The sequence below is a fragment of the Parasteatoda tepidariorum genome, chromosome 11 (genome assembly GCF_982258835.1).
Source record: "Parasteatoda tepidariorum strain Cologne lab strain chromosome 11, Ptep-v5.0, whole genome shotgun sequence".
In the NCBI taxonomy this organism is placed as follows: Eukaryota; Metazoa; Arthropoda; class Arachnida; order Araneae; family Theridiidae; genus Parasteatoda; species Parasteatoda tepidariorum.
In genome coordinates this window covers 67462398-67489545 of record NC_141765.1, presented here as the reverse complement: position 1 = coordinate 67489545, position 27148 = coordinate 67462398, and the positions used below count along the sequence as shown (strand labels likewise).

Sequence of the window (27148 nt, the reverse complement as noted above, 5' to 3'; positions counted from 1 at the left end):
GGCAACATTTTGACCATAAATCAGTAAGCGTAGTTAAAATATAATAGTTAAGTCATAACGCTTACATTTTATTTGTTTAATAAAATTTCGTAAAAGTTTCGAACAAAATTAAAAAAAAATTTATAGATATTTCTAAGCTTTGGTATTAGAATGAAATTAAAAATTCAAAAATTATCAAATCAGGAGGAAAGTATATGTTCGAATTTGATAAGCCTAATTCAAACATTTAAAAAAAGAAATTAAACAAATTAGAAGCAGTTACATTTTTAATCTCAGTTACATGTTCAGTCTCAGTTATATGATAACTCAGTATTAATACTGCTTGAGTATTATTCCATATTATTATTATTCGATATTATTATTAATCAACATTATTATTGTTTGATATTATTGTTATTTGATATTATTATTTTATTATTCAATATTATAACTCAGTATTATTTAATATAAAATTATCAAATTAAGAAGAAAGTATAATATATTCTAATTAGGTTAGGCTAATACAAGCATTCAAAAGAAAAATAAAGAATGTAGAAGCAGTTGCATGTTTAATTTTAGATCTATGATAAATCTCAAAAAAAAGAATAAACTTTGTATGTGCTTATTTATTATACAAAGTTTTTATTCCTAAATATATTCTGCTTTTACTTAAACATAACACGTTATACTAAAAAAAATAATAAATAAAAAATAAAACATTTTTTAACATTAGTTTTTATGGAAGTATATTAATTTACAAAAGTTTTGGTATATAGTTCTAAAATACTTCCCTTTTTTTAAAATGCTTGATAATTTCATTAAAATTTTGTGTTTATTTTATATCAAAAATGTCACAGTTTATTTTTTAAACTTAAATCACATTATCTCAGGAAAAAATCAACGTATTGCGATATTCAATAATGTTCTATCATAATTCCTTTTAATATCTTCGTTAGTTATGCAACTTTTTGCGAAAGTACTAAAAGCTTTAAGCTCATATGTTTTAAATGTTTGTTAATGAAAAATATTAATTTTAAATCATTGCGTGTCTTCAAATGTGTTCACAGAAAAATAAAAAAAGGGATTAAAAAACCGTTGTTTTATCACATTTTAGTCTAGTATTATCCTTTAAACTACACGTGTGGAATAATATAACTTTATTTAATTTATGTAATACGATTATTAAGCGTTATAAAGCGTTATTAAGCTTTAGTTAGAATAAAACTTGTTCATGTAGTTAATTGTTCTTATTTATTATCCTTACACACTTTTAAGCGTGCGTACTGTTGACTAATTTAGTATTTATGAGTCATATAAAAATTATTGAACTTATATCAGACATAGATAAAGATTATTTTTGTTTTTGCCAATTACTGGTCAGTGTTAATGCTATCTTATATTTTCCATGGTGATAATTGCTCGTTAAAATGCGCAACAGGCATTGATATTTGAGCATTTTTACTAATTGGTAATGAAAATAAATAAATACTTTTACTTGAGAATTAGCTAGTAAACTAATAAATAATAAATATAATAAGCTAATAAACATAATAAAATGCATAGATAAAATGAATAAATGCTAATGGGCAACAAACCCAATTGCTTGCTGCAACTTATTTTCAGTAATCCTAAACTTAGATAATATAAACTAACTTGCTATTATAATGTGTTTATCGTTAACCCTAACTGTAACGTGTTTTAGGTACAACAGTTTAATATATATGTTAATATCTGATCAGTACTGATTTGCATTAATCAGATAATAATCTACTGCCACGACGTTTAGGGGATCGTTAGTTTCAGAAAAGATGAAATTAGTTAAAATATTTATTCCAAAACGTAAAAATGAGCATTAAATTAATAACGATCATTTTTAGAAATTATTTTGATTAATTTTAAAATATATCAATTAATTAAAATATGGCAAAAAATGAATGTAAAATGTAACTGCTAATGGTAAACAATTTAAAATCAGTGAAACTGTGTAGCAATGTTAATTTACAAAATATATTTACTATATTAGTCAAGTTACTCTTCCATCTCGGTTTAAAAATTATTAAAAACATATAACGTGCAAGAACTTTTCACAAACTATGTAATGATTTATACACTGTATAATATTTTAATGTATCTTAACACCAAAAATGGTGTCTTCTTCTTTGCACTGAAGTAGTGTTCTACTACAACGATCATCAAGAATATCCTTTTTAACTACTTGGTGTAAAGTATCAGTAATTATAATAACATATGATACAAGAGTCAGTAAAGTTACTTTACGATACAATATAAATTAGGAATCATTAGTTTAGTTTAGAATCCATCTATACAATATTTCTTAAAATAAAATTAGTTCGTTAATCAAACATATACACAGTACAGAGAAAATATTAATGTGAATTCGAACCAGGTGTAACAAAACCGAAGTAAATAGAAGTTAAGTGTAATGAAACTTAATACAATTGTCATATTTTTGTAAATTTTATGAAAACATAATTATCTTTATCATTTGAACTAATTATCTTTATCAAAACTACATGTATTTTATAACAGCTGACATGATTAGTTTGTCAAATCAATCCTACCTTAAGATAGAACTTGCTTGGCAATTAATCGACCTCAATTAATATTCTTGCACAGTTAGTAAAGAACGTTGAAATTTATTTGGTATTAGGTAGGCTATGATCGGTTTGCCAAATCAATCCTAGAAGCTTTAAATTACATGGCAAATGATTTTGCTCTCGCGTTGGTAGATATCTAATCCTTGTTAGGGTTCGATGTCCGTCATTATAGATCGGAAATTAAAAGAGTTAATAATTTCAGAATGCCTATAACTGCATAAACGCACTCATTATATGTAGTTGGAGTCTTCTGTCATGGATTATATCAATTCTGGTAAAAATAAAATCACAATTTACCCACCATCTTCCAAAACTTACTGAGCATTTAAAAACAACAACAACAAATCCTTCGACTTGTTACCAGCCATAAATGGCGTACTAACATTTGACCATGGCGTAAGTTTTATTAATTATTGGTGTTAAGCTTTACTACACCCTTCATAGTATGTACGAACACTCAATTCGGTATTAACGTGATAGCAATGTCGTACCTTCATTTCAATATGATTACGGTATTCGGCATCAGGGAAACAATTTACAAAATTTTTAGGATTTTTCAACACCCAATTCCGATAAGTATTCCACCACAGCTTTTACATACGTAAAATGTAAATAGTGTGGCGTAATACGTATCCAAATTTGGAGTTGAATTGCATGAATGATCACTTCTTTTCATGTTGATTACAAATCGAGAGCTGTTAGACACTTCAATGGGTATAGTTCAAACGTAACACCAATAATTAATAAATTTTACAGCAATCTGCAGCTCCAGTGAAGATGGTAGTGTTTTTCGGAGCTCCTTAAATTTGGTGAATAATTAAAGTATATTTAAATTATTTAACTAAATTATTGGGTAAAATAATAAACGGGAATGTTTTAAACATGCAACAAATGCTTTTGGACCATTTTTAGAAGTTAAAGGGGAGTAATTGTGCAATTTCAAGATCCTGTCAATAAGGCGTTTTGTTTATATGAAGTGTATTGATAAAATATGAGTGCTTCTTGTCGGATTTAATTCACAAATTGGTCGAAACCAAGTATTGATTCTCTATAATATTCTATATGAATATTGATTGTGGCTGAATATTTTCCAAGCAATTTCAATCTTTTTGATGGCTTGATTTGACAAGCAATTCATACAAACTTCTATGAATTCCATGTCTGTTTCTAGTTACATGACAAAGATATTTGTTTTCCAAAGATTTATCTAAATCTGTCAATTACATAAAATAATTTATAACATTTAACCTCCATTTGAACAACTTAGGTTTTATATTCTATCGGTGTTGTGTGCAAATTTAACAAAAAAATTTTATTTCACGAAATATTGTATATACATATGCATCCTAAATTTGTGATTCTTGTTAGATATGATCTTGATAGAGAGCATGAAAAGTAGTTTTACTGATTCATTCATTTTTAACGTTGAGATAAACTAAACATTTTTACAGAGCACGCATTTTTTTTATTTCATTGCTATAATCTTATTCATTCATTTATTCATTTTTTGGTTATTTACTATAACACAAATTTAATGTGCATTAGAATCAATTTATGGCTTCATTGAAAAAAAACATTTCGTTCGAAAAACACGCACTATTTTCATATATTCGCCATAAGTCTTTAAAGCAATTGTTATTTTGTAGATTTTATATAATTTTCTCCACGATAACTTCAGTTCTGTACTTAAAAATATGTTTAGCTTACTTCAACATCAAAAATTGGGGTAACTCTACGCCAAAACATTTTACAGTGTCTATAATAAATCAATCAATCACATATTTAGAGAAACAACAGTTTATTAGGAATATTCTTACATTTTGACCTTGATTAATAGTTGAGATCTCTTTGCAATTTTAAAGCCCATTTTACTCGCTTAGGCAAAGATTCTTCCAGACATTTACAGTTTTCGAAGATATGTTTATGGTCTACTTGTATCTATGCTGTTTTTGTAGGTAGTATAAGGAACTGAGAGTACCCTGGACACTCTAAAACATCTATTTGTTGAACCAAATATTCTCTTTTAAAAGCTTATAGAAGTGAGTCAATTTTTTTTTATGTATCTCTACTCAGAATGAAAACCTCTTGCGTAATTCTAACTTCATTTTTTAAAACTATTTTCCTGTCATGGCTGCTTGCTACTTATGATTCCTTCTACAAAAACAGATATAACTGAGCCACTAAGCCAATATATGTATAACATTTTTTTAAACTGATTTAAGCCTTAAGCTGGTTTTATTATGGGCCTAATATGCTCTCCTCTGTATGTAAATAGAGTATTATTTTATATAAAATGCTTACAAGGAATGTGTAATGCTTTAAAAGCATAAGCAGTTTAGTTTTGAAAGGTAGCCGGTGCTTATAAAAATACATAGAGTATTTATTATGTTCTTTTATTAAATGCGAAAGCGAGGGCGCTAGTCAGAAAAGTGTATGATGGCTGCTTAATAGAGAAAAAAGTATTAGAACCTTAGAAATGATTTTTATATCCCCTTTTGAACATTATTAAAATAAAAATAAACTACAATAACGTGAGACTAATAACTTTCCCATGCTACTAAAAGACACGCCATCACATTCCCTAAACTCTATATTAAATCAATATTGCTCCAGTCTTTGAAAAAAAAAGTTTAGCCTAATGCGATTTCATTTTGATCTAAACTGTATTTTTATATTAAATTTAATACAATTCTTTGTTGTATATATATATATATATATATATATATATATATATATATATATATATATATATATATATATATATATACACCTGTTGACTATAGCCTTATGTGCGAAAAAATCTATTCTTCAAATTGCAAGTGACACTACATTTTGTTAGAGGCAAGACATTCTTTTGTAAGACTAATATTAACGGCTTCTATATCCATGGAGAGCGAAGACAGGTCCATTTTAAGAGCCAGTCAGCGCCATTTTTGTTCTCACTCATTTTGGTCGTTAATCGATTTACGTTGGCATGGCAACTTTAGAAGCCAATCATGGACTGTAGAACTGTTCTGGAGAAGAAACTCAGGTTTGTGAAAAATGCTAAATTTTTGAGTAATGTAATAAAGCATCAGCTCCATCTATTTCTTAATCACAAAGCAACATATGGCGTGATATGAGATAAAAACTAGCCAGTAGTAAACACTAACGCAAACAAGTTCATTTGCAAAAACCATTTCGCTATTATGCAATCAGTAGGTACTTTTAAACATTTGGGATTTAATAATTTATTTAACTCCAATAAACTGCCAGTAGAGTTTTCCGGTCATTTGTATGAGACTTTTCAAAGTGTTAAATAAATTTGATACTATTTAAGCAATAAATTTTCCATAAATGTATGGGTGAATTCCATAAACTAAATATTTTTATTATAATACTTTCTGAAATATAATATGAGTTATAATTCAATAAAATGTATATTATCTTTAGTATTTGACTTTATTGAGTATGTGAAAATCATATAATTTTAAAAAGGAATAATTTTAAAATCGAAGTTTTTGCAAATAGTTTCTGCAGATTTTTTTTCAGTTAAAGGGGAATATGTTTCTTAAATTGCACATGTATAGTTAAGCAATAAAAAATATTTTGAGTACAGCAACGTAAAGCTTACACTGAAAAGTAAATAAGTCATAAAAGTTTTGCATACCCAAGTTGAATTTAAAAATTATATACTAGCAATTTACAAAGAAAAATAGTTCCTAACCATAAAGCAAAAACATAATATGAATTTTGAGAAAAAAACACTTCATTAAATGCTTAGGAAACATTAGTGACTTGAGTGTTATTTTTGGGGATTTCAGTCACGGTAGCCAATTATTTCATTTTAGAATTTCATTTTAGAATTTTTAAAGAAAATTCTAAAATGAAAATTTCTAAAATAGTAAACTTTGAAACTTAGCAAGAAATCCGTAACGTTTCATGAATTTTATTTCAATATCTAAGTTTAAAGGAACAGTTCTTAATGTTTAATTCAATGCCATTGTAATTTTGAGCCCAACTAAAAAGATAAGCGTACTTTGGAGTCATTCATCGGATTACTTCGAGTTCGACATTTTTAGTGATACTAGCCAGCATATGAGGAACATTAGGAAAAAAACCTCAGCAGTTACAGCTCTTGAATTAAAAAAAATGTATTGAAATTTAATGATGGTGACATATTCCGGATTTTTTACTCGTTTTTCAATTATTATTTACTTAATTAAAAAAATAATAATATTTATTTAAAGAAATAATCCCAAGAAACTGTAGCTGTAAGATATTACCGGATTGAAAACTTCATTCGCTTCAGAAATAAACAAATACGAAACAACAGTCGACATATTTCAAACGCTTCAAAAATAGGTTTTTTTTAATATTATTATAACCGTCGGTGAACAGCCGACTCAATTTTCGGGTTTACGACTACTAATGTTCAACTCCGTAGCTTTGTAATTTTGAACCCAATCCAGAAGCCAAGGGAACTCCTGGATCGAGTATTGGGAGAAATTTGCCTTCGTAAAGGACTTTTTGACAGAACTAACCTACATTTGCGTTACATGGAGATGAAGACCACGAGAATCTCAGACGGTTAGACTGACGGCAAGGGGACTCTAGCCCATGATCCGTCTTGTCAACTCTTGAAAATGGGTGCCTATTCTTAAGGCATTTGAAAAAAAATTTTTAATAAGGGCAGACCCTGAACTTTCAATCTTCGCCTTAGAAGATACTGGAAGTATTGCTCATTTATCGTTACCCGGTGGGCACCTGTGAACCAAAGTCACGAGCAGCATTAGCCCCTCGACATTGCCACAGATACCCGTTCAAAGGGTGAGCTGCATTCACACATCACACAACAGAGGACAACACACAGAGAAATATCCATGCCCTGAACGAGATACGAACCGCAGTCATTGGCTTCTCAGTCTTGCATGCTAACCACTCGGCTACCTGACCGCCTCGTTTGAAACATCTCGAATGTTATTCTGTCTGGTAATGTTATTTCAATTAGTAAATAACATTTATTTAGTTAAAAAAATGATATTATTAAGAAATAATTTAACCATAATTGCTATCCTCTCCATTATAAAACAAGAAATTTTATTTCGAATTATAAATATGTTTATCTACTTCAAAAGAAACATTATTTAAACTTTGTGATGATTTTGCTGAACTATCTATCCAATCAAGCTAACAAGTCTATTTTTTTTTAATGTTACATTTAAATATATGTAACTTCGAAAACAAAATCATCAGTTATAGTCGCACGCACCTATATGTGCATTATGCTATTTTAATGACATTTCAAAGAATGTGAAAGGTATGATGGGAAGATCAATAGAGCAATCCAAGTAATGATCCATTTTTTTCTCTTATCAAAAACAGCATCTATCAAAATGAAATAAGTGTATTTCTTTGATAGATGAGCTACTGACATGATGTATCGAATTGAAAAATGACAAATTGTTTTGATATCCATTCCTGCGATGAAAAACACTTTTTGAAGACAAATGCATGTTTTCTAATATATTAAACATTGTATATAAGTGTTTTTTTATTCTCCTCCTTCAAAATTTTATTACATTTCTAAAAGATATTCAATTTATAAGTATGATAGCTGAAAAAAATCAGCTTATCCTGCAATGAATTTAGAAATTAGCAATTATTACGAATGAATGCATCCATTTAGGAGTAAACATTTTTATCTTCAAATTATGCAGTGTTCGAGGTTTAATCGTAATCTCTATAAATTATGCATTATAATAATTACTTTTTTTAAAAGTTATCGATAACGTTAAAGCTAAAATGATAGTTAATGTTATCGACTGCTATTTTGCAATTGATTTGTAACGTCATTGCTGTTACTTGCTTTGTTTATTGCAATTGTATGTCGTGTAACACTACGTTACATTATTGTTCTAATAGCGAGGGTTTGGTAGTCATCCTTAGTGCTGATACGCAGACAATATCGGCACAATAACTTACTACACTACCATAATTTATATGGAGGAGCAAGTGATGGTAGTAATAACCCGGTCTTTGCTCCATGCTCCCCAACCAGCTGTGAAACCATTATTTAAAATAAATTCCAAACTACTAAGATTTCACCTGAGAAAGTGAACTTCGATAAAACACCCAGCTTTAGCTTGATGAATTGAACCCTGGCATGGAAGACAAGGACTTTACATGCCATGTTGACTAGATGGCCTGATAAAAAAAAAGTGAAATAGAATTCTAAATATTCTTTAAAAATTTAGTAATTGTATTTGACATAAAGTTTTGATATATAATTAAACATAGTTCAAACATTTTTGCAGTATTTAGTTCTAATTTTGAAAACTTAAACCAAGTCTAAGTTGTGAGCAATTTAAACAGTTTACCCATATACATAGTATTCCTTAAAGATCCCCCACAATATTACTTTTTAGAATCATTTCTAGAAAGAATTAAAAAAACATACAAATTAGGGGTTATAAATAATATTTTAAAGAGAAAAAACACTTTTCGGCAGTCAAACAGGGTTTTAAGATTTCTGCTCTACCGTCCTGAGTTGTGATTCGTAAAATTCTGACAGCGTTTTTACTTTCTTCTTGCTGAAGTATTAGTTTGTGAAATCGAATGCGTGTGGTTTTCTAACTGCATTTTTGTCCGAAAATTTAAATATATATATTTTCTTAAATATATATATTTCTAAAATAAGCTTAAGAGCGATCACTACAAAACACCATGCATAATACCTTGAAACCATATAATACCATAACAAATAAAGAAAACTTTACTCGAAATTCTCAAATTTTTTCTTCATTATAAAGATTATTCTTAGCAACTAATTGTAGATTATTTCTTCATAAATAAAATGACACTTATCTATTAAAACCTGTTGCTTTAAACAATCTCATAAAGCTATCATAAATGAAATCAACATAAATTTATTTCCAAAGGGATTTAATAAGTCCGTACGATTTGAGTCTTCTAAATTTAAAGACGCTTAATTTAAGTCTTCTTAATTATCGAGTGATTTTTTTTTAAAAACCTCATATGAAAAAATTTAAAGTACAAGATTCAAATATCTTATTAATATTTTTTCTTTAAATCATAAAATCCTATATTAATCCCTTTAGATTTTCGAAACTTAAACAACTCTTCTGGCATATTTTCTGAATTTCATTTATATTTTAAAAATATAAAATTTATTTTATTTAATTTGCAATATTAAATGCTATTCTGTTGAACCTATTTTTCAAACTTACAAGCTAGCATTCCAGTTTGAAAATGTATTTAGTGATTCAGATATCTTAATAAGTTGATCATTTTGTCATGTCAGCGTAATTAAATTAAACGCTTTAATGTAAGAAACGAAACTAATATTTTACATTTTGCACATAATATTTATTTATTGGAGCGTTACTGTCTTTTTGATGAAAAGATACTGCCATATTGTCAGATATTGGCGCCACAAGTGTTCCTTCCAGGTTCAAGGGGACGCATTGTCGCCAACAGGTTATTTATGCCTTTGCCTTTTCGATGAACAATACTGATGAAGATCATTCAAAAACTGCTTCTTCAGCATTATAAATATCTTAAAAGTGCTAATACAGCAAAAGAAGTATTGATCACAAAAGAAAAATTTGTTATTGAGAATGATAAATAATGCGAATTGTTTGTGTACGAGAAAATGTCTTTTTTAAAATAGATATTTTATGCTTGGAATTTTTTGCCATTCTTGCAAATTTGATTAAATATTCTATATAAAATATTTTTTAATATTCTTCAAGTTATTAAAATATTATATAATATATATTTTTAAGTTTTTTGAAATCATAAATATCAGCAATGAATTCGGAGTAATTATTTACGATTACAATATTTCTTATTTTCAAAAACTCATTTATTTTAAAACAATTATCTTTTGTCAATTTAGTTTTCTAGAATATGCGTCTTCAAAAATTTAAACGAATAAACTGAAAATTACATATAAAAAGCATTTTATTTCAAAACATTTGTAAGCAATTTTCGTTCTGAAATCATGAGACGATGCAGAAACATATAGAAATTTGTCCTCCTTTATATTTACATTCCAATACACAAAAAAAACTCAATCAAATCGATTAATTCCTGGCGTATCTTACTGTAATTATAAATTTTGGTGTTGCTGAATGACAAATATGGGAAAGGCCACTTTACACGAAATAGTGTTAAGGAACATTCTAGGTTTAAATCTACTGCCGGAACTATCCTTTGTTTTGGTGTAGTAAGGCACTTAGTAAGACACCACTTTGGTTTAAAGTAGTTGCCACCATTTTTTTGTATTTTTAAACACAAAAATTCTTCAAGAAGTAAATAGGCGCTTTCGGTCAAGTTTACGGTCGTGGCACTTTTCCAATAAATAATGTGCCTAGGCATAATCTGCTTGTAATGATTTTTGCTTAATCTACTGTTCAGATAATTATTTACGTTTTCATCATTGAGTAAAACTGTGCCTATTTATTAAAAAAAAGTTATGGTTGCAGCAATTAGAATATTTTTATAATTATTAACATTCAAAGTAAAACGAAGGTATCATCTTGTATCGATCATGCGAAGTTAACGACAGTGCTACTTTGATGTTTCCAACATGCTAAGAATTTTCAGAAATTTAAATAAAGAAAAAAGTAAACGCATCTATAAATAATTATTACCTTAATTTGTAAAAAAAACTTGCAGTGTTTTAAGCCTTATCACTCAATCTGTTTGTACTATTTAAATATTTAAAAAGAAACAGAAAAACAGGAAGGGAATTGAATTCTGTAACAACAATACTTTCCTCTGTTTAGTGGCTTGACTAATAAAATAATATCCATTATAAACCAAAATATGTGCTGTCATAATTTAAATGCACACATTTTAACAAAACAATTATTTAACTATTTACAAAAATAGCTTGTATCAACAGTTTACTCACCATCAACTAAAACCGCTATTTTTTCTGAGATAAAAAGAAAAAAAGTATGTTAGATGCATGTGGACACACACTATGTTGTTAAGGTAGAGAGCATCAGAGAAGAGCTTTGCCGACGTTAAGAGCTAGTCGATAACTCCCATTTCACATAGATTTTTATAGCAACTCTCATCTCCAGTTTTATGACCGTTCTGTTATTACTTGACCCTATGTCCTAGGCGAAACTTTCGTGCTGTCGTAAGTATAACTCTCTCATTTTCTTCCTTGATTGGATGGGTCGGTATGCTTCTCTATCAAAATTTATGTTCTAAGAAGCTTATTGGCTGATGTAGTCGTCAGATTTATAATTAAAAATTTTATAATTACGAATTAAGAACAACCCAATTAATATATATATAATATATATATATATATATATATATATATATATATATATATATATATAATATATAATATATATATAATATATATATATATATATATATATATATATATATATATATATATATATATATATATATATATATATATATACTTTGGCGATGATGTTAATACAATATACGAAAACACTCATTTTTGTGGATAAAACTGGATAAAACTGTGACAGTTGGAAAAAAAGCTGTATGTTTTTGTAGTTGAAATAGATTCTTGTATTTTTAACAGGTAGTTTTTATTTTTTTTCTCCTTTAATCTTGTTTGTATGTTTTCTCTTCTTTTATTTACATTATCCCAAAGGTGTGTATGCTCATAATTTTTTTCTCCCGAAATATTGCAGATCATTGTAAATTTTTCTTTTACAATAAGCAAAGTTATTTTTTCTATGTAAATTTTGGAATGTTATTTTCGATAAGTATTTAAATTATGGAAGAAGCTTAATGTACTGTCATTGTACTCCAAATTTCATTATCAAAGAAAAACTAATTATACACTAGAATTAGAGATGTTCTGATATTTATTAAGAGCAAAATGCAAAATAAAACGATTATTCATTTAAAATATTTAATTGAACATAAATTCATAGCTTTAAAATCACATTAAAAGTTTTAACTCAATTATAAATATATTTGAATTAAATACATCACATAATGAAAAATGCAAAAATGTTAACAAAAATAAAATTCCAGAAAAAGTGCTTACCTCAGCTATGGTTCTTACACAAGTAGATACGGTGCATCCTTTGTTGGCTGCAGCCCCGAATTTTAGTGCCCATGTTTTCACTCTAAAAAATAAGGAAAAAAAATTATTATTTTGAACAGTAAAATTCGTCCTTGAAACAAAAGATTTTTTCTATTAAGTAATATTCTAAAATAAATGCAAAAAATATTAAAATCATAAAAAATGAATATTTCTGTGTACATTTTAATGACATAGTTATTGCGTTGGCGGAAACCAAACATTCAGCCAACTTAATCTTAATATTATTGTTTTAAATTCTCTTTTGGATGATTGATTCTTCGACACATTTCGAAATAAAGCTGAATATCCATATTCAATTTATATTGTATTGCTGATAATGATCAACTTAGCTAAGATGTAAATGGAATGTAAGGACTTGCTTTTAATGCAAACGACTCAGGAAGAATACCGGATATTGCTGATTATTCTATAATTGTATCTATTTACAGACGCTCAGAGCTATATTGCAAAGCTAAGTGAATCCCAGTGATCAGAGGCTTAAGAGTATCATTGGAAATAGACTAACCATGGAAAAGTTTAATAGTTTTTCTCTTCATTTATTTTCGTAAATCAGGTATAGGCTCATCTAAAAAGCTGTCGTTCACAAGAGCAAATTAGTTCCAGTGTTTGAGTAAGAAGTTAATTTTCTAATTTGCGTTCTAAATTACTATGTTATGTAGCAGAATATTGTCTCGCATTTATCATCCTGGTAGATTGTTCGGAGGTGATAGAATAAAACTGTATTATTGAGTAAGGAATTCGTTTTCTACAATGCGTTCTACATTGCAATGTTATGCAGCAAAATATTGTCTCGCATTTACTATCTTGGTAGATTATTCGAAGATGAAAAAATAAAACTAAATACAATGAAACCTGTGTAAGTTGACAACTAGGTGATTTATTTTAGAGATCATCCTCAATAAGGTGGTCAGCTTATAGCGGTGGATGAGTCATTGTTTTTTATCAGGATAAAACTTCATTTTTTAACGTAACTGTTTTTAGAAAATAATCCATTAAAAAATTAAATAACTGGAATAAATTGCAATTAGGATGAATTGCAATTTGCATGATAAGCTGAATAGTTTTTATTAAACTAATATGCATATTTGCAAGGGATTTATACCATTTATTCATAAAATAATTTTTCTAAAAATGTCAAAGCACAAGAACATTTATAAATTTTAAAATTTTTAAAATTTATATGTATCAACATTGCTCAAAAAAGTTACAAAATGACACACAAAAAACGTACTTCCTCTGAATTAGCATACTTTTTCGACAAATTTGGAGTTCATACTCTTAAATAAGGGGGTAGGGGTAGCCGCAGTACGGTCCAAATAATTTGGTTAAGAGAGAGTCCGAAGCTTGAAACTCTTATTGTTAATGAGACTTTTTGCTTATTTCACCATTTCTCGAGAATTTTTTAAGTAAATCGAAACATTTTTGCACCCGATTATAAAATATATTTATCCAGAAATGATGACACTCAAAAAATAATTTTCCTTCATTATTTATTGCTATTTCATACAATAGTAGAAAACAAATTTTGATTTGCGAAGTATGCAATTTTTTTACATTATTATACAAAATGCAATTTTATGTGACAAAATACAAAATTATAATAAATAAATACAAAAAACAAAATTATAATCATAAGTTTCTGAGAAATCAAATTACAAAAATACAGATTTATTAAATATCAATTTTTCAAGTATGTAAAACTAAACTACTTTTTTTAAAATACGATTTTTCAGGAGCTAGTTGGACGATTTCATTAAAATTTCTGTATTTTGCCATATAAAAATACATTTTTTAGAGTGAAGTGAAAATTTGTATCCCTTACATTTTCCTTTTTTTCGACACTTCTAAATAAAACAGAAATAAATTATTAAAATCTATTTTTTTGCATAGAATTTACTTTTGAATTTACGAATTTTATAATTGTGACAAAAATTATTTGATTCACTTGAAAAATTCGTGAGATAGTGAAATACACAAACAGCAATATTAACGTTCAGGAGTCCAAACTTCAAACCGCTCACTTGCCTGGATTATTAGGACCATATTTTTTATACTGAAGCCACCCCTCATATTTTGAGGGTCAGAAATCCAAATCCATCAAAAAAAGGTGTTTATCCAGAGAAGGTTGCGTCTTATTTTGCGACTTAAAATATCATATTTGAAACTTTAAGTTCATTTAGCATATTTGAGGTCACCACAGTGAACCATGAAGAATATGTCCTAGTATGTAAAACTCCAATCATTATAATGAAACATATTCAAGGTGTTCCTTTTCTGCTCACTGTACGCAAAAACATATTTGTTACGAAATTCCTCTATGACTCACAAACGGTTTCAATTTTTATATTACTAATTCAGTGAAATTCTTAATAAAAAAATTTCCTAGTATAATTATGCAAACTTTTCAGTATTTCATTAATTTATGTTTCCAGTCAACTTATCGAGATTTTTAAATAGCATACAATAACACATCTAGACAAAATTGAAATATTGAAATATTCCAGCATACAAGGCAGTTGATCAAATAACAATGATTTCGCTATATAAGATATAGAAGGAATTTGGTTCTTCACAATAGAGGCCAGTATTGATAGCTGGTCAATTTGCAAGGGTCTTCGAAATACAAGAACCGTCAACATACAAGGGCAGTGAACCAATCATGGGAGTGAACTTATCAGGGTAATCAACTTACCTGGGGAGTGAACTTTAAAGGGTAATCAATTTATCATAGTAATCAACTTATCAGGGTAATCAACATATAAGGGTTATCAACTTATCAGAGTAATCACCTTACCAGGGCAAGCAACTTATCAGCATAGTCAACTTACCAGGATAATAAACTTACAAAGGTAATCAACTTACAAAGGTGATCAACTTACAAAGGTGATCAATAGGTATTTCTTATAGTACATTTTACTTCTTTGATAGCATATTACTGTTTTAGACACTTTTGATAGCATATTATTTAAGTGAATAATCTATCACCATATAAGTTTCAAATGAGTTTTAGAATGTATTTATATCTAATTCTGTTAACTTTAAACCTGAAATTGTTTTTATTTATTTATTTTGCAAAAATTTATGTTAACTTTCTCTAACTATTAAAAATCCAAATTTTTCAAAAAAAAGTTTGCTTCTGAAATCTTATCTATTTACTAGTTTGTGATGTGAGCAGAGTTAGAGATAGCACTTTGCATTTCCAATGAAAAATGCTTTTCTCTCTATATGTATCATCTACACTAGAAAGCGAGTTTGAAAATACAGTCATAAATTGAATCTTTTAGTGGATCACATTTATTTCAGGTGACGCATAAAGCACTTTTGAATATTAAGCTTCTCGAAATTTTATTTTTACATCTACTTTATGATTGCTTCAGATTGAATCTTCCTTCTAAAATAAATAACGCTCACTATTTATTCAAAACAGGTTCCATGAAATTGAACAGCAGCTTATCTCAACGTAGGAATTCTAAAAATAAAATAAATTATATCTGAAGAGAACTTCTTGGTAAATTTGTGGCTCCATATATTAGTTTAATGTGTCAGAATTTATGTATTAAATGGCAAGGCATGTATTTATGTATTAAACTGCAATAATAATTAGATAAATGATAACCACATCTACTGTATTATTCTCATTTCTTCTTGGAACATTAATAGAAACTTTCAAACTAATAAATGAAATATTTGTTTTTTTAAAATTAGCTGAATTTGAAGAATTAAGTATTTCTTTTTCAAATTATTTCAAAATCTTTCGCCATCTTTAACCTGTTGTCTTTTGAACATTTTGGTATTTTTTCAAATTTATATACTTTATTTAACCTCAATTCATCATCTTACTTTAGAAATAAATCTAATATCGACAAAGAAAAATCCTAATTCTTCCCTTTTTTAAGAACGAAATATATTTGGAAATTTATTCTTAGATCTAAAAATGCAAAACTATGTAAATATTTTATATATATATATATATATATATATATATATATATATATATATATATATATATATATATATATATATATATATATATATATATATATATATATATATATATATATATATATATATATATATATATATATATATATATATATATATATATATATATATATATATATATATATTACTATTAGATAGATTCCACAACCAATTTTTATGTCTCAAATTTGTGGCTTTAATTTTCATACACATATGCAAGTGCTTGGACCACACACGGGGGAACTTTTTTTTCTATTGCGTAAAATTTTTAAACAGGTCTTAGATGCTTTCAAATCTGCAACCAGATTCCTCAAGCTTCAGTTTTTTTAATTTGCATTTTTTGTTTATCTTTTGACGAAATTTCAAAACGAAGTTCAAAAACGTTATATATAGTAAAAGGATCGCTTGAATGTCTAGGGGAATTAGGGAATTTCATCAATAAATTTGTATTGGAATCCATGCTGGGAAATGTTGTCATACGCCTCTTGGGGCGATTCCTGTTATGAACAGTTACTTTATGAGCTTCTGAACAGGTCATAATAGTGACAGGTCATTTGTCCCCCAGTGTCATTTATCAGGTATTTTTAAGTAGCTCTTGCTTTCGCGAAGGAATTGTTCAGATATTTAGGAAAATCGTTCCTTGAAAATCCTTGAGATATGGACCTCACAAGTTTATGGTTATTTTCTCGATGGTTTTATAAGAAGTATTTAGTAAAATATTTGATAGATATATTTATTCATCGGTCATATAGTACAAGCAAAAACTCTGTACAAATATGGAAGAGTTTGCACTATATAAATATAATCCAAACAATGTGCAAAGTGAAGAAATAATGTCTCACTAAGAAACATACGATCAATTGGATATTAGAAATAACGATCTTCGATGTCAAAAAATAGTATAAAAGAGAAATACAGAGATGCAGGAATTAATCTCTATTTTTCTCATGAACGGTTTTTTTGATTATAAAGAAAGTGATTCGTTATAATACAAATATGACTTCGTCTAAGTGAAATTTTAAAAAAAAAAAATTTTGTTCTCTACATCAGTTATACCTCCATATAAATTTAAGTAACTGAACTTTTTAAATAATGGATACAATAAGATTAAAAAAATATTAATAACAAATTATTATTTTTCTTTGGTGCAATGAAACGAAAATAGAAAAAATGGTGTAGCGGTAAACGGCAAAGTTATAATAAAGCAGATTAGCGTAGCGTCTTGTAAAATACATGAGTACGTTTAATAATGAACTATTTTAATACATTTAGTCAGTAAATTATAACTTTTGTAATCGCATAGCTATAAAAAAAAAGTTTAATTTTTCTTAAATTTTCGTATTTTTCTACGCTGTAAAAATTTGTGCGTATCTGAACACCAAAAACGGTGGCAACTACCTTACACCTAAGTGGTGTTTCAGTAAATGTTCCATTGCAGCAGTACCCAAGGATAGTTCCTTGTTTAGTGAAACAGCTACAATGTTGTTTTACATATTAGTTTCAATAGATATTATATAGCGGTGAGGAAGAAAAAAAAGCGCACGTCAACTCTCATTTGATTTAAATAAACTACTGACGATATCTAAAATGCGCCAACATGTGTGTCTTCGCAAGCGAAAATAATAAAACGTATCTAATCCTATGGGAAGCATTCTTATTTATTGGAGTTTAAATACACCCATTTAAGTGTGGGTGACCGTCTGATGCAGTATTAAAGTGAAATAAACCACATTAGGCCAGCATCCAAGGTTTCATGACCAAAATTAGTACTTCCATAAAATTTGTTTCAAAATTTGGGGGGTTTTATTAAGGGATTTTTATGTAAATTGAATTCATAGTTGAAATTTTGAAATACAATAAAAATACCCCAAAAAGCAAAATGGCGGCTGAAATATGGCGAGCAAAAATAAAAAAAATAATATAGTGCGTCTAAATAATTAAATATAGCAATGAAAATATAATAATTTACGTAATTTTATATTAAAAATGAAAAGCAAATTATATTTCAGAAGTAATATTACGAAATAACGCGAATTAATTACAAAATAACTCGAAAACATGAAAAAAAACATAATTTTTGTTTTTCGGTATATTTACTCAAACCTCTGCAATACGGGCAAAATGAGGCAGGTTTTTTCGAAAGAAAAAACATTAAAGAAGAAAATAAAAAAAAGTTTAGCTAATTACCTCATGGAACTTTTTGGAACTAAGTTTCGAAAGTCATTCAAACAATGTCAAATGTCAAATGATAAGATATAAACTATAAGTTTGTCTAGAGTATTAACTACTCCAACAAATTGAAAAATTGCACTATAATTTCAGATTAATTACTCTGATAAAAATGTAACAGTAAGGTGAAATTCCTATATATATTTCTGAAATAAAATTTAAAAGTTACATTTGAAAAAAAATTTTTTTTTAACATATTTTTCTTTACATTGTACTCTCGTCTGTCCAAAAAGTAAATTATAATGTTTGGAATGATTATGAATATTTAATTTGGGCTATATCAAAACTGCCTACGCATATTTTAGTTGAAAATTTAATCTCTGACTTTTGGCCAAAGATCATGGTCTTCTGGCCCACAGTGCAAACACCAAATTCGGATATGTATTGCACCATAGTTTTTACATAGGATATTCAAAAATAATTCCTTTTTTACCTTTAACTCATACTTTCACTTGTTATTTTTGTTTTATGCACTTGTACTTCGCACCATTATTTTCTCATGTTTGATCTTGAGTAACATAAAATTCCTTGCACCCATTCCCATTAGTAAAGGAACTGGAAATCAAACTTTATTGATTTTTAAACCCTTTATTTAATTGCTTAACTAGTTTTAATGATAAAGATAATTAAAGAAACTGTAACTAGAATCTAAATATATGTATCCTATACAAATATTTGGATCCTCTTCACTTTCATACAATAGAATAATTGCAATCATAAGAGTCGCTAATGTGATTAGAAAAGACGTTTCTGCTCAAATGATAATTTGAGTTGAAACATGACAGAAACCGTTGACTTAAACTCTTTAGTTCCGAAGCAAGTTAAATGCCGTCATCTTGAATCCATCACTAACAGCTGACGCTCCGGTTTGACTAAGTATTTGTTAAGTTATTACGATTTCTTTCTTTGTTGTTGCTCTACAGTGACAATTAGTTCCAAAAACAGACAACATAAAATACTTTCTTACTAATGCTTTTAAAATTTGAATATTTTGACTACTTTTCAAGAACTCACAATTTTTCCTTCATTTTTTCATGTCTTAAAAATATAATTGAATATTTTTTATCCCCAGTAGAACAAACTTTTAAGGTAACTTATTAACTTCACAGCTTTTTTTTCGAAAAAATTTTTGAGAACAACTATTTTCATGTTTTTTTCAGAACAAAATTGTCAATTTATTTTAATCACTCTTAACGAACACCAGACTTCGTTATTAACGGAAAATTGCAAACAAATTTATCCGAAATCAATGACAATAATAATTGGTTTATAAGTAGTAAGTATGATTATTAACTTACCGTTGTAATGTACACCAAATACAATTAACAAAACTAGTGATTTGCCAACAGTTTCTCAGTTCATAAACTAATAATCTTTGTAATTTTGTATTTCCTAAAATATTTCACGTATCAGCAATTTTTGCCACAACACTAAGAAGTAATATTAAAAACTAAATCTTTCTCGAAAGATATGAAGTAAAAATTTTAACTACATCGTATCTTAAATTTTGTTCTAACTTAAATTAAGATTTTAAATAAAACTGTTATAAATGTAAAACCGAAAAAATAATTTGTATTCAGCATGAACGCAAGGATTACTTAATTGCATATTCAGAGTTATATTCTCACGTTAGAAAGATAAATATATTATTAAAAATCATTGTTTTTCTTTAATATATCTCTTCATGAAGGAAATAGAAATGGAAATAAATAAGTGAACGTTTAAAATCTTGAGAAAGAACTAAAAAAGAACCCTATTTTAATATTTTATTCAATGTATTCATACTATAAACCTTATTATGTGTGAACTACACTTATTTAAGGTACTTCAGGTAAGGTTCTTTTACTCAGACTCCTTCAGAAATGTAAGAAATTTGTGTCGTAATTAATTCGCTTACTTAATTAAATGTCGTTAAAATATCACACTTTTCTTCAAAATACATTAAATTTTGTATTTTTTGCTCACCACTACAAATGTTACTTGAAATTAATTCAAAAATTGCAATTTAAGCAGTTATTTTGTTTTCAATAACAGAACATTGCTTTTAAAAATTTTAGAAAATTTTAATTTTTTTTGTTTATTTATATAAACATATATAAACAATTTATTTCAAGTCAAGTATCATATCCAGTAACATTTTTCTAAACCTTATTCATGAAATTTTTTCAAAATAGTTAAATTACTTTTAATAATTTGTAGCGTAAGCGACGCTTCAATTAGAGGTATTTTAAATAATTTTTAGTAAAATCTTCATAATTTTTTACATTTGAAATTTGGTATATTTGTTATGTTTTAAATACATGGTTGACACAATAAAAATTTGATTTCTAGTATCAAAAATACCTAAAATCATTTTAAAAGTTTGCATTTTAAAAGTACCTGCATCGTATCTTGAGACTGACATTTTGCTTTTAAATCATAAATATAATTGTATAATTGAAGATACGTTATAAATTAAAATATGATAATTTTTACTAAGCACAGTATAATTTTTTAATTGTATATTCAGAGTTTTTGGCTTACGTTTGCCATTTATGTTGCTAAATATATCTGCTTTTCACAAAGAAAATTAATTAGCAATGGTATTTAGGTAGTTAAATTAACAATGACATTTTTAATTTACTTTTTATTAAAAACGAAATAGTTTTGAATGCATAATTTAAGAACATGAAAGTTAGTATACAGTATAAAGCAAATGATTTATTTACAGCATATTCCCAGTTTTAGCTTTAAGGTTGGTATATTTCTAAAACTCTTCTTTTTTCCTCGTGTTATATCAGAAAAGAAAAGTGCAGCACTTACTTCAAATTTCCTATAAAGTATCCAACCACTTACAAAACTGGGAGGCATCACCGGAGAAAGGTGCATTCGTAGTCAAAAGGTCAAAAAAAGTAAAATCTATTTCGACATTAAATGAATGGGCGGGCTAAAAGCTGGACTTGGTGAGAAAGTGCTCGTCTGTTTCAAAGAAGTCACATACTGCTGATTTTTCCCAAGAGGGCAAAACTTAGAATAGCTTAAGTTAAATTACAGCCGTCTGAAGAAACTGATAGTTCGTAAAATGAGTTTCTTATCCTTTATACGCTTTCTAAGTTTGTATTAGGATCGCCTTTCATATTTAAGCAGATCAAGCTTTATTGTAATAAATAATATTTTTAAAACTATTAACATCATCCTAAGATTTCCTGATTTTTTTTTTTGCTTTGTCTAACACAGTTTCATGTTTTTTTCTAAGTTATAAAAACAATTTTTAACAAATTGCGTTTCATAAAACAGTGAATTGCTCTTCATGAAAACTTTTTAATGATGTAAAAGTTCTCAAGTGTTAAATATTCCTATTATAGGGTATAATATTCTTATTATAGTTCATAGGTTGCCATTGTTTTTCAAATAGAAACTAAAGTACTAAGAATAGAGATAGGAGAAATTTTCATGCATATTTTAAATTCTCATACATGTACTCAACACATTTTAGGCAAAAAATAACGGAATATTGAGAGTAAAATATGAAAATATTGTTTGAAATTAAACTAACAAGTGGCCATCTCTCTTTAGTGTCAAGGTGAGATGGTCATCTAATCTATGCTTTATACAGTAAAGCAAAAATGAAGCTAAAATATGGAAAATAACACATTTTATGCAGTGAACAATTTTAAACTTACAATAAGCTGTAAAGAATGAACTTTATCTCGGAAAATAAGTAAAAATTATCTAATAAAAATAGTTTAATGTACAGATTAAATCAGTTTCGAAAACACTTTACTACGGTTGTTTGCAAAGATTTTCAAAATTTGCACAATTTTCAAGGATCCATTGCAAGTACCTTACACACCTGAAAGTCATCGTTTTCAGTTGTGGTGTTCTACATTTCTTCCCGGCTAACACACTGATACTCATCAAGCTCTGAGTGTGCAAAATCGAATAATATATAGTGTTCTATCGAATAATATGTTATGTCTGTAGAATCAAACTGTAATGTGCAGGATTTGTACGGTCCTCAAAAAATTTTTAAAAAATGGTTTCAATATTGTAATGAAAAAACTGAAGATTTCGTTTCATTACTTTTAACATAAAATTTCAAAATGGAACCATATCAATTGAAAACTATTAACGATCTCAAAGATTTCGTAATGAGATATATTTATTTTGAAACATTAAACGTGATGGTGAAGAATACTTTATTAATCTTATTTTCTTACTTTTGTTACCCATTATTAATTTTTTTGAGGATCCTACGATCAATGTCAATACGTGTCGATATGTCAATACGTGTAAATGAAAAGTGATTATGTCCCCTAAAGTTGATGATGAGATGGCCACCAGATTTATAGCATTTATAGCATTACTCCACTATAATGTTCCTGTTTTTTATTCAGGAACAAAGATTGGACTATATAAGTTGTCAACGATTCAGCTAGTAGAAAAAAATATAACCTACAAAATGAAAAACGACAGAATACTTAATTCATAAAAAATATTGGACCCTTAAGTAAAATAAATATCAAAATTTTACTTATTTTATGCTGTCATGAAAAGCAATTCTTTATCCAAATTGATAATCAAGTTAATGTGCTTCCTGCAAAACTGAATCGGTTGAAATATATTAATAAATATCCGGCCATCTAACCCAGACCTATTTGTGGCCATCTAACCTAGACTTAATAACATATACTCTGTTTAACTATAAATTTATCAGTTTGCTTTAAAAGGAATATCATAAAAAAGTTGAGTTTTTTTTATTTCAAGAGTTTTTGGTTGATTTAAAGTAAACAAAACCTTTTCTACACTTTTTATTTACAGCGAAACTGCTTTCAATTTAAAACTGAAAACCATGTAAATTAGAAAATGGTATAAATCCAATGATTTATTTACAACATATTATAAGGTACTTTTACTTCCGCCAAACATTATACAATTGTTTATTTTATTTTACTATAGTTAAATATTCGTTTGGTGCAGGGCTTGCGATCAAATCAGTTACATAGTCACACAGCTATGGGAAGCAAAGATCAGTTACGTAAATATGTGGTTTGAATCCTGGAGACAGAGAAATTTAGAGAATGAATATTGAAAAGAAAGTACCTTGGTGGAGACCTTTTTGAATGAAATCCTTATTTACGGCAGATTTAGATGAAAAACTCAAAATTCTGTTATGCTTTATCCAACGACTAAATGATTCGATTTCGGGATCCATCCATTGTTGGAAATATTTTAATTTCCCACCGTATAAATTCTCTAGAAGTAAAAAACTAATCTAACCATATCAGACCAAAAAATAATTATCAATTAACTTATCAAGTAACTGTAATCATCAAATTAAATGCTAAAAATATTAAAAATTTGATGTATGTAAAATATTTACTTAAAATAGTTAAAAATATATAATTTTTTGCATATTTGCTATGAAGAAAATTATAAAAAGTTCACAGAAAAAATACTTAAATGAATCGAAAGTAATTATGAAGAATTATTTCTGAAAAATTTAAGTTCTTGAAATATGAATATGCAAATACATTTTATCTTTCACTTAACCATAAAAAAACATAAACTCTTTTTTTGCAAATAATACAAAAAAACATATTAAAAATATTCACATATTCTCCTTTTAATTAGTATCTTCAACAGCTTTCGTTATATTTGAGTAACGATAATATTTTCCTTGCTCATTTTGTAAAAGGGAAACATTTATTTTGATTGCGTCAAACAATTACGACGATGGAGAACCATTAATTATTGAATCGGATCTAATATAAATCCACAAACAAAGCATACTTAATTAAATTCTTTTGTTATTTCGTTGTAATAGGAAACAGTTAATACCCATAATTGCAATTACACTGTTTATTCAAGAATTGAAATTAAGGTATATTTTGTAGTGAGAAAATTTTCGTGATATCGTAACTATTTAGATAAAATAATGAACAAGATATTAATGAAGCAGCATTTGTGTAAGTTTTCAAAGATTTATAAGTTCAGGTATCATTTATTTAAGTACTATTAATAAGTACTAAGTATAAGTATTATTTCCTTATTAAACAAAAAACTTGAAATATCAATAAAATATTGCAGAAAAATTTCCAATATTAACAAACAATCTTAAATTTTAATAAAGCATTAATTTTCAAGTTACTTGAATTCAAATTAATTTCAGAAAGTTATTATTATTCAAATAGCTATAGTGCAGGTGTTTAAATTATTTTATTTTTTTAATTTTTTACACTAAATTTTATAGTATATTGAGATAAAAAGATATTATAAAACTAAAATATAATAATTTGAATGTATGTTGTGGTTAAAAACATTAAAATACAAAAATATAAAGCAATGAAAAATACCAAAATTGAAATTATTTATTTTATTTTGTGATGTTGTAAAAATATGTTCTTAAAAGGCAATTTTTTTCACTTTTATCTAAGCCTAACAGTTTATGATTGATATACCAAGTATGCGAAAAACTGATAAAGTTACTGAAGCAACAAGAAGTTTTAAGACCTTTCTTGACAACTTTTATTGATTAAGCCCATTTTCTTTAATCTCTCTTGTCAATCTCGATTACCCACAAAGCCACCAAAACAAACTAGGAGTTTTTGTAGTGTTAGATTATTTATAAATAACGAGTCGGTCCTGATATTGTTTTTTCAATAAATTTAAATTCTGTGTAAGAGAGATTAATTATATTTTTGTACTTTAACATTAAACTAGTTTAAAGATCAGTTTTTTAATCACCGAAAACTGGAAAATAATCTTTCATGGAGTTAAAAATTCTGGTAAAACTAAAGTACGGAATTTTAATGCCATTTCTGGTAAAAAGAAAACTCAATTCTGGTAAATAAAATTGAAACATACGGTTTTTAAATCATTAATTAGTTACGTTTTCCATTCATACGGTAAAAGTTTACCATGAATTCGGGTTTTTAAAATTATAGTTCTCATTACCACACATTTAGTAAAAAATACAGAACTGAAAAGTAAATTTAACCAAATAAATAATTCTTATGTCATGATCTAGGGTATCATGATAAATTGATCAAATTTTATCACATATAATAGAAACATATTTTATTGCTATTTTTTTAAAAATCGTCACCAAAGCTTTTCGGTGAAAATAACCGAGCTTTTTGGTGTTCCCATGGAGCCAGAAATACAGTAAATTTTAACATATTTTGCTAGTTTTTACAAAATTGCAGTGATAAAACAGAGCAAGGTACTTGTATGTCAGAGACCATATTTAAAAAAAAATTAGTGGCTGAATTTTAAAAAAAAATAGTAATATCACGTTTGCCTGCCAAAAATAAAAATTCGAATTAACTGTCGTTATGAAAAACTCAAACTGTCTTTCCCAATTGTTACATTGAGTTTATCATAGGATGTTTTATGAATCAAAATATCCCAGTTATGTACATGAGTCGTTCAGAAATTATTGGAGTTCGCAGTTTGAACCTTTTTTTCTTTTGTAGTTTTTAGTAACTTGTTATTTCAATTTTATCTTCTTCCTTTTGAAAAAAAATACCAAGTTTTAAATCTGGATCACTATTATTTGGCTCATTGCGACCGATTGGCCAAACAATCAGCAATAGTACTTACCACTTAATTTTTGCTCTACTTTTATTTTAATCATGCGCTTAGCTAAATTATACTTGTAATTACTATATTTTTGATTAATTTAATATGATGACTTTTTCTATATTTAAAATACTAATAATTTTCTAGTTTAAAGGTACCATTAAAATACTTTTCATTGTGACGGGCAATATCTTTCTTTGTGGTGTTTAATGCAATAAATATGGAATAAGATTAAGTTGAAGTTATATCACAGAGAACATTATAAAAGAGAACATTATAAATATTCTTAATTGGAAACAATTTATCTTTCATATCATGCATGGGTTTCTAAATATGATAAGCTTTTTTTGTTTTTCTTTAAAAATAATACTAGCGTCATTTCATCAAAAAATCAATTTCTAGCGCGTGTTATTTCACAAAAAGGGATGAATCAAGATGAGGGACATTTTACTGTTAAGAAAACAACCATGTTCCCGTTGGATTCTCTAGCAAACTAGAACACATTCAATTTATCATTCTTTTGTTGCAAAATGCTCTTCCAAATGACTTCCATTTCAGTGTTATCTTTGTAAATATCAAAATACATTCTTTTAAAGTAAAAGACTGATATCCAGGTTCTTTGTATAAAAGTTATTCTAATATTAAGAATAAATTTAGATAAAGC

At 27.3% G+C, this 27148-nt stretch overlaps 1 protein-coding gene across 9 annotated transcripts in view; it reads right to left on the bottom strand.

Moving 5' to 3' along the window:
- The window catches only part of LOC107437533 (voltage-dependent calcium channel subunit alpha-2/delta-3), a 346295-nt gene that overhangs the window by 151783 nt on the left and 167364 nt on the right, over nucleotides 1-27148 (bottom strand). For all 9 annotated transcript variants that reach the window (XM_087155322.1, XM_087155314.1, XM_087155315.1 and 6 more), the window contains one exon: nucleotides 12652-12733. In XM_087155322.1, coding sequence (XP_087011448.1) covers nucleotides 12652-12733 — 82 coding nt within the window. The remainder of the gene's footprint in view (nucleotides 1-12651; nucleotides 12734-27148) is intronic.